Raw genomic sequence first — 17,749 nt, forward strand, 5'->3', positions numbered from 1 at the left:
CCAGTGACAGGGAGCCGGAAGTGACGTAGCACGTTGACGCAGCAGCGGCGGCGGCGGCGGCGGCGGCCGAGGGTCCGGGCGGTGGGTCCATACTATCTTTTCCCAGTCTCGGTTTGACGACTCCATTTTCCTCGGTGGGGGCTTGGCGCGACGGAGAAGCAGCGGACTTCAGGTGCGTGAAGTTCGGGCTGGAAAGCGTGCTCCTCGAAGCGGGCAGGTGGGGAACCAGGCTCTTAGGGCCTGGTCCCGCAAGGAAGGAGGTGTTGGGGAGTCGTATGCAGGAAGAACGGGGCCCCCGGCCTTCCCAGCTCTAAGAGGGAGAAGGAGGAGGAAAGCGGGGTAGTGGCTCAGAGTCTCAAGACTTTTCCAACCCTGTGCCACCCAGAACCCGTGAATTGGGCTGCTTGTGGGATCAACAGGCTTCCTCGGATCCCGTCCTTCTGTCGTAGCTTCTGAAAACTGGGCCACGCGAAAGGATTGGAAATGGAGTGGATCTGCGGCTTCTGAGTCAGGATCAGTTGGTTGAAGTGTTTGTTCTGAGGATGTGATAACTGTGGACCTTTCAGCAGCTCGACCATTAGGCCTAGAGAGTTATGCCCAATGCCATCTCTTTCCGTAGTGCTGAATAGTAGTAGAGTTAGAATTTGCTGTAAATGGCTACCTGCATCCACAAATGCCTACCACAAACATCAGAATGGGCTATAAAGTTAAGACTTTATTTTCTTGCCCTAGCTGGTTTGGCTCAGTGGATAGAGCATTGGCCTTCCGGTCAAGGGCACATGCCGGGGTTGTGGGCTCGACCCCCGGAGTGGGGCATTCAGGAGGCAGCCGATCACTGATTCTCTCTCATCATTGATGTCTCTCTCTCTCTCCCTCCCTCTCTCTCTCTTCCTTCCTCTCTGAAATCAATAAAAATACATCTTTTAAAAATTAAAAAAAAACCCAACTTTATTTTCTTGCAGATTCTGCCTTTCTCTCCAGGCACTTCCTTGAACTAGCAGAAGTAGTTCATTTCCCTTGGTTGTTGCAAGAACTGATACTTAATTTTCTTAAAAGGGAGGCCTACGTTCTCTGAAAATGTGTCCATGGGAATTCACTGTAATATCAGAAATAATAAGGGAGTAGTAAGTTACACCACTGCTATTAATAGACATGGAGCGTATAAACAAATTGGGATTTGATTAATTTCTTGGAGGGGGGGCTTAGTTCCACTGTTTATCTGAAAGTTACCAGTTTTTAAGTCTTCATTATATTGATTACAAAAGTAGGATTGCTTCCCCATCAGCTCTGAATTTAGAACCCTTTTCCATAACTTGGGTCTCTTCAGCCGATACAAGCCCATTCTTATTCAATTGGTTCACCTGGCTGCTAGATTCTAATAGCATAGAATTATTCCTCCCTAAGTTTAAACCTCATCAGGAGATTAATCACATCAGGAACTGGTGCAGACTAGTGAGGTTCAATAACATTTTATAGTTCTCCCTCAGTAGACATTGACAAGTAAACAAGCCTACCCAGTGTTGTGGAAACGTATGGTCTTTGGAGGCAAATACATTTGCTCTTGCTCCCATGTTCTTGGTCTCCATAATGGCACCATAGTCAGAATCCGGGGTGTATGGTCCTTAGATTTTTCTCTCTGTTATTCCCAATAAAATCAATTACCAAATCCTACCTCTCTATAAAAACCTGTTCCCATCAACATACAAATTATGTTCTTTCTGGTATTTCTCTTATCCACTTCCAACTACTATCCTACTTTTTTTATTTCCCTTCATAGCCAGATTTCTCCCTGTGTCAACTTTCTCGGCTTTTATTCAGTTTTCACCCTATACCAGTCTAGTTTCTCTTCTGACCACTCCATTGAAATTGCTTTTATCAAGGTCACAGTAAATATCCCAAACCTAACGTAACAAAAGAAAATTTTGTTTTTCCTGTCATTCCACACCTGGTCTTCCCTCTATCACTAAAGTAGTAGTATTGTCATCCACATGGTTACCAAGGCCAGAACTCTTGAGAATCATCTTGGATCCTTCTCCCTTACTACCCCATCCCCAAGTCTTTTAGTAAATCCTGTCACTTCGACCTACAAAATATGTTTCATGTTTGTCTTCTATTCTTTATCTTCACTGCTAACACCCTGTTCCAAGCCACCATCATCTTTTGCCTGGACTACCACAAGAGTATCTTCAGTTTTCCTTGTTTCCACTCAGATCCCCTTGTGGTCTGTTTTCCATATTGCAGGGTCAAGTCAGATCATGTCATTTCTCTGTTTAAAATGTTCTAGTGACTTTCCATGCCTTCCTAGCCCCACTTGAGGCCCGTCCCTCTCACATTTTGCGGCCTTCACCATTCTCTGGTGAAGGACATCGCCTATCATATGTCAAGTTCTTCCCTCTCTTTTCTACCAGGAGCCTCTTCCCCTGACTTTGCATATCACATCCTACCCATTCTTGAATCCACCTGGACAAGGACCCAGGAAATCACCTTTGCATCCTGCCCAGAGGAAAACCACGCATTTCAGTTTAATTTCCACGTTTCAGTAGGGTTATAATTGCTGTTTGGACACAAATACTGGCCCATAGAATCAGAAACTAATATTCCTACTGTATAAAGTTTTTAGTCAGAATAAGTGAATGCTGCATGGACATGCTCCCAGGAGCAAACTGGAATTACAACTAAAATACAGAAAAACTTCCTGAATAATCAATGGAAAACTCTCAGGAGAGAACCCTGATACCCGAGGACCAAAAGTGGAGACCACATAGAGACTGGTCGGAAGGGCGGAGGCGCAAAAGGGCTGACCCAGCGCCCACTGATAGCCAAGGAAGTCTAGCTCCTCTATTCTTACAGTCTTTATTTAAAGTCACTTCCTCAAAACCAGGTTAAAGTCTTCTATTACAGGCTCCCATGGTACTTTGTAATAATTCTTTAAAGACTTTCTGCTTCGAAATTTTTTTTTCAAGTTTATTGATTTGAGAGAGAGAAAAGAAGAGGAGGGAGGGAGAGATAGACATTGATTTGTTGTTTCACTCATCTATGCACTCACTGGTTGACTCTTGTATGTGGATCAAACCAGCAACCTTGGTGTATCGGGACGACACTCTAACCAACTGAGCAACTTTGGCCAGGGCAAAAGACCTCTACTTCTAGATTAGGAGTCACCAAACTAAATCTCTTGGGGCAACTTAGATTATTCCTATTCATTACAAGTTGTCTGTGTCTGCTTTTGTGCTAGAGCAGCAGGTTTGGCCCTCTGTAATTTGCCAGTCCCTGTGCTGGAGGAGAAACTACAGTACTATGTGTGTTTCCCAGCTGTGGTACAAGGCTCAGTAGCTGTTACTCCCTCCTTGTGTTATAGGGATTCTGAATCTGGTTACATATTTCCGTTGTTTCTGCTCCTCTTTTGCCCTTTCCTTGTTCTCCAAGGAAACTTGGAAAGAAAGGGGATAACTAATATTTTTTAATCACTTTTATGTTAACCATTATTAACAACTAGAGGCCCGGTGCATGAAAATTCATGCACTGGGGTGGGGAGGGTCCCTCAGACGGGCCCACACCATCTCACAATCCAGGAACCCTAGGGGGATGTCCACCTGCTGGCTTAGGCCAGGGAGTAGGCCTAAGCAGCAGTTGGACATCTTTGGCACTGCCTAGGAGGCGGGAGAGGCTCCCGCCACCACTGCTGTGCTTGCAGCCATCAGCCCGGCTTGTGGCTGAGCGGAGCTCCCACTATGGGAGCAAACTGACCACCAGGGGACAGCTCCTGCGTTGAGCTTCTGCCCTCTGGTGGTCAGTGTGCATCATAGAGATGGGTCGTTCCTGGTCATTCCACCTTTAGGGCCAATTTGCATATTACCCTTTTATTATATAGGATAGTGCTTTTTGTACCCTGGCATTGAAAAGATTCTGGATTTCTGTTTTGTTTTATTAATCCACACCTGAGGATATTTTTCCATTGATCTTTAGAGCGAGTGGAAGGGTGGGGAAGAGAGAGAGAAAGAAGCATCGATGTGAGAGAGACATCGATTGGTTGTCTCCTGCTCACACTCCAACCAGGACTGGGGATCAAGCCTGAAACCGAGGCATATGCCCTTGATTGAAATCGAACACGGGACCCTTCAGTCCTCAGGCTAACGCTCTATCCACTGAGCCAAACCAGCCAGGGCATAATTCTTATAAATATGATGTGTGTACATGTTAAAATGATTATAGGTAGGAATAACCTTTTCTGTATTTTAACATCTTGATTTGGTATAATTAGGATATTTCATAATAGAGTTCTGAGTCCCAAACTTAAAAGAACTTTGTCTTACATGGACTCTGAATACTGTTATTTATTAAACTTTTACATTTTGGGATTCCAAATTGGATAGTCATTCATGAACATCTTTGGATTTGTCCTAGGCCCTCACTCATAAAATACAGAATGTCTTGTCCTGGCCAGTGTGGCTAAGTGGGTTGGAGTGTCTTCCCATACACCAAAAGGTTGCAGGTTTGACTCACAGTGAGGGCACATACCTAGGTTGTGGGTTCAATCCCCAGTCGGGGCCCGTATGGAAGGCAACCAATCAATGTTCCTCTCACACATAAGCATTTCTCCTTCCCTCTCTCCCCTCCACCCTTCCTCTCTCTCTAAAATCAATAAACAAAAATACAGAAAGTCTTATAGCTTAAACTCCACACTGGACTAATAGGGCTATTCCCCAGACCAAACCTAAGCCTTTGCTCGTGTTGCCTTTTTCCAGGCTTTATTAACTCCTCTCAACTCAGGCTTCACCTTTTCTGAGGAATTTCCTGACCTCCCTCTTCATGTTACTCTCATAATCTTGGTATGTAACTATCATATAACATATATTATGTTTTGTCATAACTTAATAAGTGTTTTGATATAGGTTGTGAACTCCAGGGTAAAAGGCATATTTTACTCATTTTTATATATCCAAATCCCAGCACAGAGTTTGACCCTAAAAATAAAAAGATAAATGTTAATTGAAGCTGCCAGTGGAGGGAATTAACAGACATCTCTTATTGCTCGGGTCTCCTTTTAATTGCCTTCTACATCATCTTGTTCAAAGGGAGGGACTGCTGAGGGCCTCCCCTGTGGCAATCTGATCCCAGCTCCATTCCTCTTCCAGAGAATGTCATGGTAACCGCCAGCCTCTCCCTTTGAGCCCCGTCTTCTACTGCAGCTGTGCTTCTGTCGGAAGAAACCTCCCTTCACCACCCCACTCCCCTTGTAGACCTGTTTAAGTAGCAAATTTAACTTACAATCTGAATATGGGGAAAATTCAAGAGCATAAGTACTAAATACAAAATACAAACTATATTAGGCTCATCTAAGGTATCATATAGTAATTTTTGTTCTGGAATAGTTGCCATTTCAGCCTGCAATGCTGCTGTGGCACCCTCTGCACATCTTAGTTCCTGCAAGTTGCAGCAAGTCAGGGTTGCGTCTGGCACACATCTTTTAACTGGAAGTCTTGGCAGTGAGCTAGATTGGAGGCATTCCCCAGCTATAGCACAGTATGTGCTTTATTGCTAACGTAGGGAATGAGAGGAAAGCTGCATGCAGCACACAGTACCAGCTCCCCCCCACCCCCCTCCAGGACAGAGGAAAGCTGTTGTTTTCATCAGGTAGGCTATCTGTTTCTCTCTGTTGAGTAGGCTGTAGGGCATCTGGTCTGCAGTAGCTAGCATTTAATGTGAAGACGTTGGTGCTTTTCAAGATTAAATTTGTGTGTCTGATAGCCTAATTAAAGCATACTGTGGTGGGGGCTGCTGTACCCAAATCTTATTTTGAAGGCCTCAGTTCAAGGCTAAGGGGAAGCAGTGTTAAAATTAAAATTAGAGCCAAACTGGTTTGGCTCAGTGGATAGAGCATCGACCTGCGGACTGAAGGGTCCCAGGTTAAGGGCATGTATCTTGGTTGCGGGCACATCCCCACTGGGGGGCGTGCAGGAGGCAGCTGATCGATCTCTCTCATCGATGTTTCTAACTCTCTATCCCTCTCCCTTCTTCTCTGTAAAAAATCAATAAAATATATTTTTTAAAAAATTAAAATTAGAGCACCAGATTTAATTGGCAGAAGTTTTAGATACTTTTTGGCAGTAGTCCTCTCTCCCTCTGTATGACCTTAAGTCAAGCTGTATGACCTTAAGGAGACAGATTTAGGAGGGAAAAGATCATTGATCCTAAACCCAAGATTTCCTATACTTCCCAGTCTAGTATAGTGGCTCTCAAACTTTTTGATCTTGGGACCTCTTTATATGCCTCAAAATAATTTGAGACTCCAAAGACATTCTGTTTTAATGTCTGCCTTAGAATATAGCTGAATTTCTCATATCTGTTTCTGCATTCAGTCTGTTGTGATATAACATGTCATTTAACCTCTGGAAAACACCATTCACTCAGAGAAAGGAGGGGATGGCCCCTGAACTACACTGAGAACTACTGGTACAGTAGAAACAACTGGGACTTTGGAGTCAAATAGATCTTAGCTCAGATCCCAGCTTACAGTTGTTAGTTGTGTTGCCTTGAACAAGTGGCTTCATCTATCTGAGTCTGTTTCTTCTGCTGAACGAAGAGAAAAGTGTGCTGTAACTAATAGGACGGTGTAGGGGTTAGTAGGTATTTGTTAAGTGTCTAGAACTTGGTAGGTGTGTGGTAAACATTATTCCTCGGGGCTGCTGCTGCTGCTTTTTTTTTTTTTTTAGTTGTTTAAAGTACCTGAGTAAGGTCTTTATTAGTTTTGGTTGGGTTTTGTATGGGTGTTATGGGTTTGTTTGTCTTGCAATTCTCTTCCTGTGCCTACTCTATTCAAATGTCATAATACATAAAATTATTTTGTGGTCCTTGTTTGCTTTCATATCTCTCTCCTACTAGAAGTAAACTTCTTGAGAACAAACAATCTTGTCTCTATTCAAATCCCCAGCTCCTAGCAGGCCGTACGTACATGGTAGGCATTCAATAAAGTTTGAAAAGAATGGCATCTTAAACCTCAGCCTAAAATGAACATAAGACAGTATCATTGTCCGTCCCTTTCTACCAGAACTCAGTACCTTTAGTTTTGTTTCCTACTGCTTAGTTAATTGGTTATGGTACCAGTAAGGGTAATTTTCTGGAGAACTAGAGCCACAGAATGAAAAGCTCCTGCTAGAACTTAAATCACTTCAGGTAGACCTTAGCCACCCTCCTATTGTCTTCTCTCTCTTCCCACTGCCAACTTTCACTGGGAAGATGGCAACAATATGATAAAAGAAGTACTATTTAGTGGATATTTAGCAGTTCATGGTTTGTGCAGAGCACAAAGAAGGATACAACTTAATCTGGCACAGAATCACAAAGTATCTTGTGATGTCTCTCCTATTGCCATTTATGTTTTCATGGTTTTGAATAGCCCTTCAATTGGAGATGGTCTCTGACTTCCATAAGCTTGTAGTCTAAGTGGGGAAAATAGACATTTACACAATGGACCATAATTCAGAACAGGGTGAGGAGTGAAGCGGAGTTTATCAGCAGCCAGCTTCAGGATTCCAGAATGGAATCTTGATGTTGTGATTTCTGTGATATGTGCTGTTTTTGAAAGTCCTACTCAAGGCCCAGGAAGCTCCATGTGCTGGTTCTGGCATTCTCCACTGCCATTTAAAGACTTCAGATGAATCTGAAATCGGAAGTAGAAGACAAAGTTGGGAGTGGTTGATACAAAATTACAGAATGCTAAGGAAAATTAGGCCAGTGATTCAAATTCAAACTTACTTAACATGTATTGAAACAGTAAACTAGGTTCTTTCCCATATCTCATGTAATACCCTGCGAGGTAGGTAGTGCTGTTGCCATTTTCCAGATGGAGAAATTGATACTCACATACATTCAATCATTTGTGTAGGTTTATATACCTAGACATGATGGGACCAGGATTTTATCTCTACCCGTAAGCTTAGCAATCTTTGCATTTAACTATGTCGCCTTTATTTGGTAAGCCCTGTAAGTCTCTTTAAAGTGTTGTTGTTATTGTTTTACTGGGTGGAGAAGGTAAATGATAAAAATAGAATTATGATTCTAATGTTTCTAAAAAAAACAAAACCTTCTCCCCCAAATGCTCTCAACCAGTACCCAGCAAGTGGGCACAAGTTCGTGAAATGTTTAATTTGTTGAAAAGTATTTTTCTTTTGTCTCTGCCAATAGCCAGATCTAGTGTATCTAAAAATGCCTGTCGCCCTAGCTGGTTTGGCTCAGTGGATAGAGCATTGTCCTGCGGACTAAAGGGTCCCGGGTTCAATTCCGGTCAAGGGCTCATGCCTGGGTTGCAGGCTCGATCCCCAGTGGGGGATGTGCAGGAGGCAGCCAATCAATGATTCTCTCTCATCACTGATGTTTCTTTCTCTCTCTCCCTCTCCTTTCCTCTCTGAAATGAATAAAAGTATATTTAAAAAAAAAAAAGTTTGAAAAACAGTAAATGCCATCTTAATGACAGGCACTTTTATTTTTTATTTATTTACTTATATTTTTATTGATTTCAGAGAGGAAGGGAGAGGGAGATAGAAACGTCATGATGAGAATCATTGATTGGCTGCCTCCTGCACGTCCCCCACTGGGGATCGAGCCTGCAACCCAGGCATGTGCCCTGACTGGGAATCGAACCGTGACTCCTGGTTCATAGATCGACGCTCAACCACTGAGCTGTGCTGGCCAGACTTTTTCAAACTTCTTGATGAGCCAGTCACATAATCTCAGTACTACCACATCCCTATCTATATGATTATTTCTACACTAATTTCTTTCTTTGTCTGCTCATTCCTGCCCCCAAATGGTGAAATAAAACTATTTGGGGAACCAGAATGATACGTATAGGCAGAAGTCTAGAGTAATCACTGTTTTAAAGGTACATATGAGAGGAGCAACCACGGGAGGAATGGAAAATATAAGAGATGGCCCTAGCTGGTTTTTCTCAGTGGATAGTGCGTTGGCCTGTGGATTGAAGGGTCCTGGGTTCAATTCCAGTCAAGGGCACGTGCCTGGGTTGCAGGCTCGATCCCCAGTAGAGGGCATGCAGGAGACAGCCGATCAGTGATTCTTTCTCATCATTAATGTTTCTATCACTCTCTCCCTCTCCTTAAAAAGGAAGAAAATAGAAGAGATGAAGCCATCTGATTCTTACTCTTTCCTCCCCAGGTAGAATTGATTGAGTTGGCAGAGCAGTGGCATGTGGCTAAAAGCCTGTTCGTGGAAAGGGCCCTCTGTAAAATAACATGTCTCATTCTTTTATCACCATCTCCCTTTCTTCTCTAGTCTTCTTCGGGCAGACTGTGAGAAGCTGCAGCAATGTCTGATTTTGTAGAAAGTGAGGCTGAGGAGTCCGAAGAAGAGTACAACGATGAAGGCGAGGTGGTGCCCCGAGTCACCAAGAAATTTGTGGAAGAAGAGGATGACGGTGAGGAGTCCCCAACCTCAAACTTCTTCCCATTATTGCTAAGCTGTGGATAGTTGGATTCTTGCTGATGAGAGGCTCAGGCTAAGCACGGAAGTTATCACACATGAAGTACCAGCTTGAGAATTTTCAGTCATTCATAGAAAATATTTACTGAGTATCTGCTATATGCCAGGCCTTGTTCCTAGAACTAAGAATACAAAATAAAGACCTAGCTATCGCCGAAACCAGTTTGGCTCAGTGGATAGAGCGTCGGCCTGCGGACTCAAGGGTCCCGGGTTCGATTCCGGTCAGGGGCATGTGCCTGGGTTGCGGGCACATCCCCAGTGGGAGATGTGAAGGAGGCAGCTGATCGATGTTTCTCTCTCATCGATGTTTCTAACTCTCTGTCTCTCTCCCTTCCTCTCTGTAAAAAATCAATAAAATATATATAAAAAAAAAAGACCTAGCTATCGTAGAGTTTACATTAAGGGGAGAGAACAGACAAAATAAATACATACGTAATGTGATGTTACCCTCCTTTAGACACCAAGTAATGTTGGTATTTATGCACTCAGTTTCCTATTTCTCTCTCCAAATCCAATCATTAAGGTTATCGGCAGAGTAGAACCACGAGATGGCTTTAAAGGCGGAAAGGGAAATGTAAGTCTCATCAAGAGAATTATGAATGAAAGCAGAAATATAGCTCTTATAAACTAAGAGGAAAGCATAGGTTATTGGTGGCCATAAAACCTCTAGTAAAGAACCAAAGTAATTAGGAAGATCATCTTGACTACAGACAGATGGTGAATACAGAAGAGAGATAGTCCTTTCCAGGAGCTTTCTGTTCTAAGTCAGTGTTTTTGCATCTTTAGATGAGGCAGAAGAGTTAGTATGGCACCCAGGTTATTAGGTTCAGAGCAGATGGAGAATCACAGTTCAACCGGTGGCCCTGCCCCACCCCCAGCGTGTTTCCCAAAATCCATGCCTCAAACGTGCATGTTTTCCAGATGAAGAGGAGGAGGAGGAGAACCCAGATGATCAGGATGAGCAAGGCAACCTGAAAGGCTTTATCAATGACGATGAAGATGAAGGGGAGGAGGATGAGGGTAGCGACTCTGGTGATTCAGAAGATGATGTTGGTCACAAAAAGAGAAAACGCAGTGAGTAGTAGTCTCTCCTCAAGGGAAGTGAGGCTGGGGTGGAAGTTGCAGTGAAGAAGGGAGCCCCACTGTCACCATGGTAACACTTTGTTTTTTCCAGCATCTTTTGATGACCGCCTGGAAGATGATGATTTTGATCTCATTGAGGAGAATTTGGGTGTCAAAGTCAAAAGAGGAGTAAGTGTCATTCTTTGTTTCTCCCCCTGGGGGTGAAGGAAAAAGCCCTTTAAATCCAGTGACTCCAGGGGAAGGAGACATTCAGAATAGTTTGAGGAACATCAGAGAAGAGAAAGTTGCTCACTACATTGTGCTGTGCTGTGGGGCCTAGATTTATATTCTCGAGATTTGGGTGTCTGTTAGAAAAAGGCTTGTCAGCATTTCAAGAGTAGGCGTTAGGGCTGAAAGTACCACTTAATGTGTTCTCTCCCATCTCCCTTGGTCAGCATAGCTGGTGGGGAAATGTGAGTGAGACTGGAGAGCAGGCATCCTTATGTAAGTCCCCTCAGACCTTGATGAAGCAGGTTTTCCCACCCTTAGCAAAAATACCGCCGTGTCAAAAAAATGTCAGATGACGAGGATGACGACGAGGAGGAATATGGCAAGGAGGAACATGAAAAAGAGGCCATTGCAGAGGAGATCTTCCAGGATGGTGAAGGGGAAGAAGGCCAGGAGGCTGTAGAGGCCCCCATGGCTCCCGCAGAGGAGGAAGAGGAAGATGATGAAGAGTCAGGTATGTGGCGTCAGGCAGGGAAGCCATGTTGGGTGAGTGTTGGGATTTCCTAGCCCCTAGGAATAGGATGGGAAACCAGATACAGGCCCCAACACTTGACACAAAAAAGTTCCTTTTTAGAAGCCTCCCTACTCTTCTCCACTGGCCACTCATAATAGAAACTAAAGCCACCTAGTCCTGGCTCATCTTCTGGCTCTGAGCACTAACGCCTCCCTTTCCTGCGCAGACATTGACGACTTCATTGTGGATGATGATGGACAGCCTCTGAAGAAACCTAAGTGGAGGAAAAAGCTTCCTGGATACACAGATGCGTGAGTGGGGTCTGTTACAAGGTGGTGGTATGGCATCTGAGTGAACCCAGTCAAGACAGAGTCAGCTCTAGCCAGTTTGGCTCAGTGGATAGGGCATTGGCCTGCATGCAGACTGAAGAGTTTCGGGTTCAGTTCTAGTCAAGGGCATGTACCTCAGTTGCACACTCGATACCTTGCCCCAGTCTGGGCTCATGGGGAGGCAACCAATCGATGTTTCTCTCTGTCTCTCCCCCTCCCTTCCACTCTCTCTAAAACAAAACAAACAGTGGAAAAAGTATTTTTGGGTGAGGATTAACAGATCCACTGAACTGGATAGGAATCCATTTGCCCTATTGCTATTTGATTCCTGTCACTAGCATTTGTCAAAGATGGGCTTTTTATCCTTCATAAATCATACCCCTAGAAATATCCTCCAGCTAAGCCTTTATTCCACACGAATATGCTTTTTTTATTGATTTTAGAGAGAAAGAGAGGAAGGGAGAGGGATAGAGATAGGAACATCAATGAGAGAGAAACATCATGGATCAGCTGCCTCCTGCATGCCACCTACTGGGAATTGAGCCCACAACCCGGGTATGTGCCCTGACCAGGAATGGAACCATGACCTCCTGGTTCCTAGGTCGAAGCTCAACCACTGAGCCACACAGGCCAGGCTGAATATGCTTTTTTATTTGCCTTTCTCTTAACTTTTTAGTTGGCTTGGAGCAAGTAAAGGATCAGTGCAGGTGCTGCATTTCTCTCCTCTCACCAGAACCTGGGCCAACGGCCTTTTGCTGTCACCCACAGGGCCCTTCAAGAAGCCCAAGAGATTTTTGGTGTGGACTTTGACTATGACGAATTTGAGAAATACAATGAGTATGATGAAGAACTGGAGGAAGAGTATGAGTATGAGGATGATGAAGCCGAGGGTGAGATCCGAGTGCGTCCCAAGAAGACCACCAAGAAACGTGTGAGCCGCAGGAGCATCTTTGAGATGTATGAGCCCAGCGAGCTGGAAAGCAGTCACCTCACAGATCAGGACAATGAAATCCGAGCCACCGACCTGCCCGAGAGGTTCCAGGTAAGAAACCACCAGCCTCTGTCCTGCTGATTTGTCATCACCTTGCCTGAGCATCTTTGCTGCAAGGGTGGTAGCAGAGAAACAACCTAACAACAATCTGATAGCAAATGGTATCTAAGAAGTCAGCTTTGAACTCCATCTGAATAAGAGGTATATGGAGTGCAGCTCTTGTAGGAGGGAAGATAGACTCGAGTGCTGCTTGTGGTTCTTGAAATGGCACTCGCTCTTTAGCAAAATATGAAGTGCCTACCTACTTCCTGCCAAGGTGACAGTCTTCCAGGTATTGGAAATGTGTGCTGCAGAGCACACTTTGGACCAGAGTGGTGTGTGTTTTTCCTATGTAGGATATAAGAAAAAGTCAGCCTCACTCTGTTGTCTTATTCCTTGCAGCTCCGCTCTATCCCAGTCAAAGTGGCTGAAGATGATGAACTAGAAGAAGAGGCTGACTGGATCTACAGGAATGCTTTTGCCACACCAACTATTTCTCTGCAGGTACCCCCCAAAAAGATCCTTATGTTTGACATGAGCCAGAAGTTGAGCTGCTCCTCCCGTGTGTGTGTGTGTGTGTGTGTGTCCACACGTGGGTGTATGAGAGATTTTTCTGACAGGATCATCCTGTGACATGAAGCAGTTTCAGAAAGAACTGATGAGACAAAACAGGTAACAGTATTGTTGTTATTTCTTTTTTCTTCCAACTGTAGGAAAGCTGTGATTACCTGGACAGAGGGCAGCCAGCCAGCAGCTTTAGTCGAAAAGGGCCCAGTACAATTCAGAAGATTAAAGAGGCCCTGGGCTTCATGCGAAATCAGCATTTTGAGGTAGCACCTCAAGTTCTAGTGGCCCATTTCCAGTGGTTAGAAATTCATCTAGAGGATGAGGGTCAAGATAACCCCCTTTTCCTGTCCTCAGCAGTGGTCCCTAGACTCAAAAAGTGTGAGGACTAAAGGAGACCCTAGTGATCAAGAGAACAATGCTACCCTCTCTGCAGTAGTTTCTTCCCCTGTGGCTGGAGAGCATGCATCCTGGACGGGCTTGTGAGGGAGGCCACACTTCCAAACTGATGAATATCCTGGACTATCTATCCCAGTGGCAAAGGGGATCTGAACAGATCTTTCTCCTCTGGTTGACTGTAGTCTCCTTGCCACCCTAGGTGCCTTTTATTGCCTTCTACCGGAAGGAGTATGTGGAGCCTGAGTTGCACATCAATGACCTGTGGAGGGTGTGGCAGTGGGATGAAAAGGTAATATTGATCCATGCCCCCCAAGGGGCTGAGGGCTGGATTGGGCACCACTATCACCAGGGCCCAACCTCTCTCAGCAGCCCAAACCCCCACCAGGCCTCTCAAGTTTCCCAGGGTCTCCTGGTAAGGAACAGAACAGCCTTGGGACTCCAAGGCTGAACACCAGCCCTTACTGCTGCCCTATCCTATCCTAGTGGACCCAGCTGAGAATCCGCAAAGAGAACCTAACGCGGCTGTTCGAGAAGATGCAGGCTTATCAGTACGAGCAAATCTCTGCTGATCCTGACAAACCTCTAGCTGATGGCATCCGGGCTCTGGACACCACCGACATGGAGAGGTAGCGTATGCAGGATGTATTTCACAACAGGGAACCCTTAGATCAAAGGCAGGCCCCCCGGAGAGAGTAACCTTGCAAAATTATCAGTACATGTATATAAAGTTACATGGGAAACCAAATTATAACCAGAAAGTAGCTTGTGAGCCTGGAATCAGAAGGGGTGTGAGAGGGGACCAGATGATTTTAGCGGTCAGCATCATGAAACTGGGGAGGAGGGACAAGGACTATCTTAAGGACTCTGAACTTTGCTAGAGACGTGCTGCCTTGTCTTCCTCTCCCTTTTTGTTTTCACTTCTAATAGCCACAAACCACCGTTTGTTTGACATATTCATCCTTTAAGATACATTGGTTATGCCCTGGCCCGGTGGCTTAGTTGGTTGGAGCATAGTCCCGTGCACCTAAAGGTTGCAGGTTTAATTCCCAGCCAGGACACATTCCTGGGTTAAGGGTTCCATCCCCCGTCAGAGCACATACGGGGGGACAGCCAATTGATGTTTCTCTCTTTCTCTCCCTTCCTCTTTTTGTAAAGTCAAAAAAACATATCCTTGAATGAGGATTTTTTTTTAAACAGATACATTGGCCTGCTGGTGTGGCTCAGTGGTTGAGCATTGACTTATGAATCAGGAGGTTGGGGTTCTATTCCCAGTCAGAGCACATGCCCGGGTTGCCAGCTCAATCCCTGATTTTGGGGTGTGCGGGAGGCAACTGATCAGTGAATCTCATCATTGATGTTTCTATCTCTTTCTCCCTCTCCCTTCCTCTCTGAAATCAATAAAAGAAATATATATATTTTTAAAAACAGACACATTGGTTATAATTAAATCATGGTCTGGGGCCATTTGTTGTCTATAATAATTGTGGAATACAGGCACCCATTCTAGTTGGGATCTCGCCTCATGAGTATTGGACCTCTTGTAGCAGAACTGTAGTATACTCTTCCTCGGTAACAGTCGAGATCTTATGTTCCTTCCCAACAGGCTCAAGGATGTACAGTCGATGGATGAGCTGAAAGATGTCTACAGCCATTTCCTGCTTTATTATGGTCGTGACATCCCCAAGATGCAGAATGCCGCCAAGGCCAACCGCAAGAAGCTAAAGCGTGTAAGGGAAGAGGGAGATGAGGAAGGTGAGTGCTGGGAAAGAAAGCCCAGGAAACTTGATGGCCATGGCATCTCTAAGGATGTCCTTGGCTGGGTGCCCTTTGGGGCTTCTCTATATGTGTCAGATCCTTGGGAGTGATTGGAAACTTGAGCACTAACTCCATTTTCCCTCCCAGGTGAAGGTGAGGAGGCAGAAGATGAGGAGCAGAGGGGACCAGAGCTCAAGCAGGCTTCCCGGCGAGACATGTATACCATCTGCCAGAGTGCTGGCCTAGGTAAAAGCTAGCTCTTATGATCTGGGCATTCAGCCTTGAGCAAGGGAAGTTCCCTGATAGTCACTGGTGGGTAGAAAGAGGATTTAAGAAACATCTGAGCGCCGAAACCGGTTTGGCTCAGCGGATAGAGCGTCGGCCTGCGGACTGAAAGGTCCCAGGTTCGATTCCGGTCGGGGGCATGTACCTGGGTTGCGGGCACATCCCCAGTGGGAGGTGTGCTGGAGGCAGCTGATCGATGTTTCTCTCTCATCGATGTTTCTAACTCTCTATCTCTCTCCCTTCCTCTCTGTAAAAAATCAGTAAAATATATTAAAAAAAGAAAAAAAGAAACATCTGAGTGAATCACCAATCCAATTCTGAATACTTGCTCCCATGTGCCATGCTCACCCCACAGTAATGGTCCAGTCTCCCCAAATTCCTGAAGGAATGGGAAACTCAACACGGTTAAAGGGAAACAGCCAATCCATTCTATCTTTGGAAAGTCCTTTTATTAAACTGTAACCTCCGCTTTAGTTCTGAGCCCAGGAGTTACATAGAAAATTTCTATTTCTTCTGCCTCATAACAACCCATCAGATGTTTAAAGTCAGTTTTTTCATTGCTCTTTGTAAGACATCCTGGTCCTGCTCATTCATGACCCCATTAAAGTCTAGCTCTGAGAATTGCTACTCTAGACTCTTAAGAGTCAAGACCCCAGCTATTACCTTACCTCTCACTCTCCTGTTTACTTTAGATGGCCTAGCCAAGAAGTTTGGGCTTACTCCTGAGCAGTTTGGGGAAAACCTCCGGGACAGCTACCAGCGACACGAGACAGAGCAGTTTCCTGCAGAGCCCTTGGAGCTGGCCAAGGATTATGTTTGCAGGTAGGCTTGCAACAGGTGGCTCTCAGGAGGAGGGGCCTGAGGCCAAAGAGACCGCATCTTGAGCTCTTCCATTTTCCCCACAGCCAGTTCCCTACACCAGAAGCTGTGCTGGAAGGTGCCCGCTACATGGTAGCCCTGCAGATTGCCCGAGAACCCCTCGTCCGGCAGGTGCTGAGGCAAACATTTCAGGAGAGAGCCAAACTAAATATAACCCCCACCAAGAAAGGTAGAAAGGTGAGCTCTGGGCTTTAATCCAACATGTGGCCCAGCTCTGTGCTTGAGCTGAATTTCTTATAGCTCAGTTGTCTTCCTGAGAGCAGAGAGGCAATCTTTTCTCCCAGGTCAAGCCAGCCTATCTGCAGGCTGATGATTCCCCCTTGATGTATACAGGATGTGGATGAGGCCCACTACGCTTACTCCTTCAAGTACCTAAAGAACAAGCCTGTTAAGGAACTGAGAGATGACCAGTTCCTCAAGATATGCCTGGCTGAAGATGAAGGACTGCTCACCATTGACATCAGCATAGATATGAAGGGGGTAGAAGGGTAAGCAAAGCACTGGGGTAGGGACTCTTGGGGAGGGCTTGGTGATGAGTCTTTGGGAGGAAGGGGTCCCTCAGGTAGCTCAGTTGGGTAGAATGTCATATCGCTACACCAAGGTTGCTGGTTCTTGTATGTCCAGGGCACATACAAGAAGCAATCAATGAATGTGTAAATAAGTAGAACAACAAATTGATGTTTCTTCCTTCCTCTCTCTTTCTAAAACCAATAGGGATAAAAATTAAGGAAAATGTGAAGCACAGTTTCAGAATTGAGCAAGCCATTGTCCCTGGCTTGCTTGCAGTGTTTGTGCATATTTGGGCATCACATTTTCTCCATCCCTAACACTAACACTAACTGCAGTGTTGTTTCTTCTCAGCTATGGCAATGACCAGACATATTTTGAAGAGATCAAACAGTTCTACTACCGAGATGAGTTCAGCCACCAAGTACAGGAGTGGAACCGGCAGCGCACCATGGCCATCGAGCGAGCTTTGCAGCAGTTCCTCTACGTGCAGATGGCCAAAGAACTCAAGAACAAGCTGCTGGTCGAAGCCAAAGAGTATGTCATCAAGGTGAGAACTGAAACTCATGATCTTTAGTTCTATGATTTCCCCAAACTAGAGCTGAGAGTGAAAAAACCTCTTGCCCAGCCCTGACCGGTTTGGCTCAGTGAATAGAGCGTCGGCCTGCAGACTGAAAGGTCCCAGGTTCAATTCCCGTCAAG

The 17,749-nt window shown here is 45.1% G+C and overlaps 1 protein-coding gene across 2 annotated transcripts in view; it reads left to right on the plus strand.

Annotated features, from left to right (window-relative positions):
• The first annotated feature begins 1 nt into the window (after position 1).
• SUPT6H (SPT6 homolog, histone chaperone and transcription elongation factor) overlaps positions 2-17,749 on the plus strand; it is a 35,465-nt gene continuing 17,717 nt past the window's right edge. For both annotated transcript variants that reach the window (XR_004972886.1, XM_036340719.1), the window contains exons 1-17: positions 2-172; positions 9,289-9,430; positions 10,417-10,569; positions 10,670-10,746; positions 11,107-11,299; positions 11,526-11,610; positions 12,397-12,670; positions 13,061-13,162; positions 13,372-13,488; positions 13,821-13,910; positions 14,105-14,247; positions 15,225-15,373; positions 15,524-15,622; positions 16,354-16,483; positions 16,567-16,717; positions 16,874-17,028; positions 17,402-17,597. Coding sequence is in view for 1 of the 2 variants with exons in the window: in XM_036340719.1 (XP_036196612.1) it covers positions 9,322-9,430; positions 10,417-10,569; positions 10,670-10,746; positions 11,107-11,299; positions 11,526-11,610; positions 12,397-12,670; positions 13,061-13,162; positions 13,372-13,488; positions 13,821-13,910; positions 14,105-14,247; positions 15,225-15,373; positions 15,524-15,622; positions 16,354-16,483; positions 16,567-16,717; positions 16,874-17,028; positions 17,402-17,597 (2,223 nt within the window). In the remaining variant the exon portion in view is untranslated. The remainder of the gene's footprint in view (positions 173-9,288; positions 9,431-10,416; positions 10,570-10,669; positions 10,747-11,106; positions 11,300-11,525; positions 11,611-12,396; positions 12,671-13,060; positions 13,163-13,371; positions 13,489-13,820; positions 13,911-14,104; positions 14,248-15,224; positions 15,374-15,523; positions 15,623-16,353; positions 16,484-16,566; positions 16,718-16,873; positions 17,029-17,401; positions 17,598-17,749) is intronic.

Source organism: Myotis myotis, unplaced genomic scaffold (genome assembly GCF_014108235.1).
Source record: "Myotis myotis isolate mMyoMyo1 unplaced genomic scaffold, mMyoMyo1.p scaffold_m19_p_17, whole genome shotgun sequence".
NCBI classification, from domain to species: Eukaryota; Metazoa; Chordata; class Mammalia; order Chiroptera; family Vespertilionidae; genus Myotis; species Myotis myotis.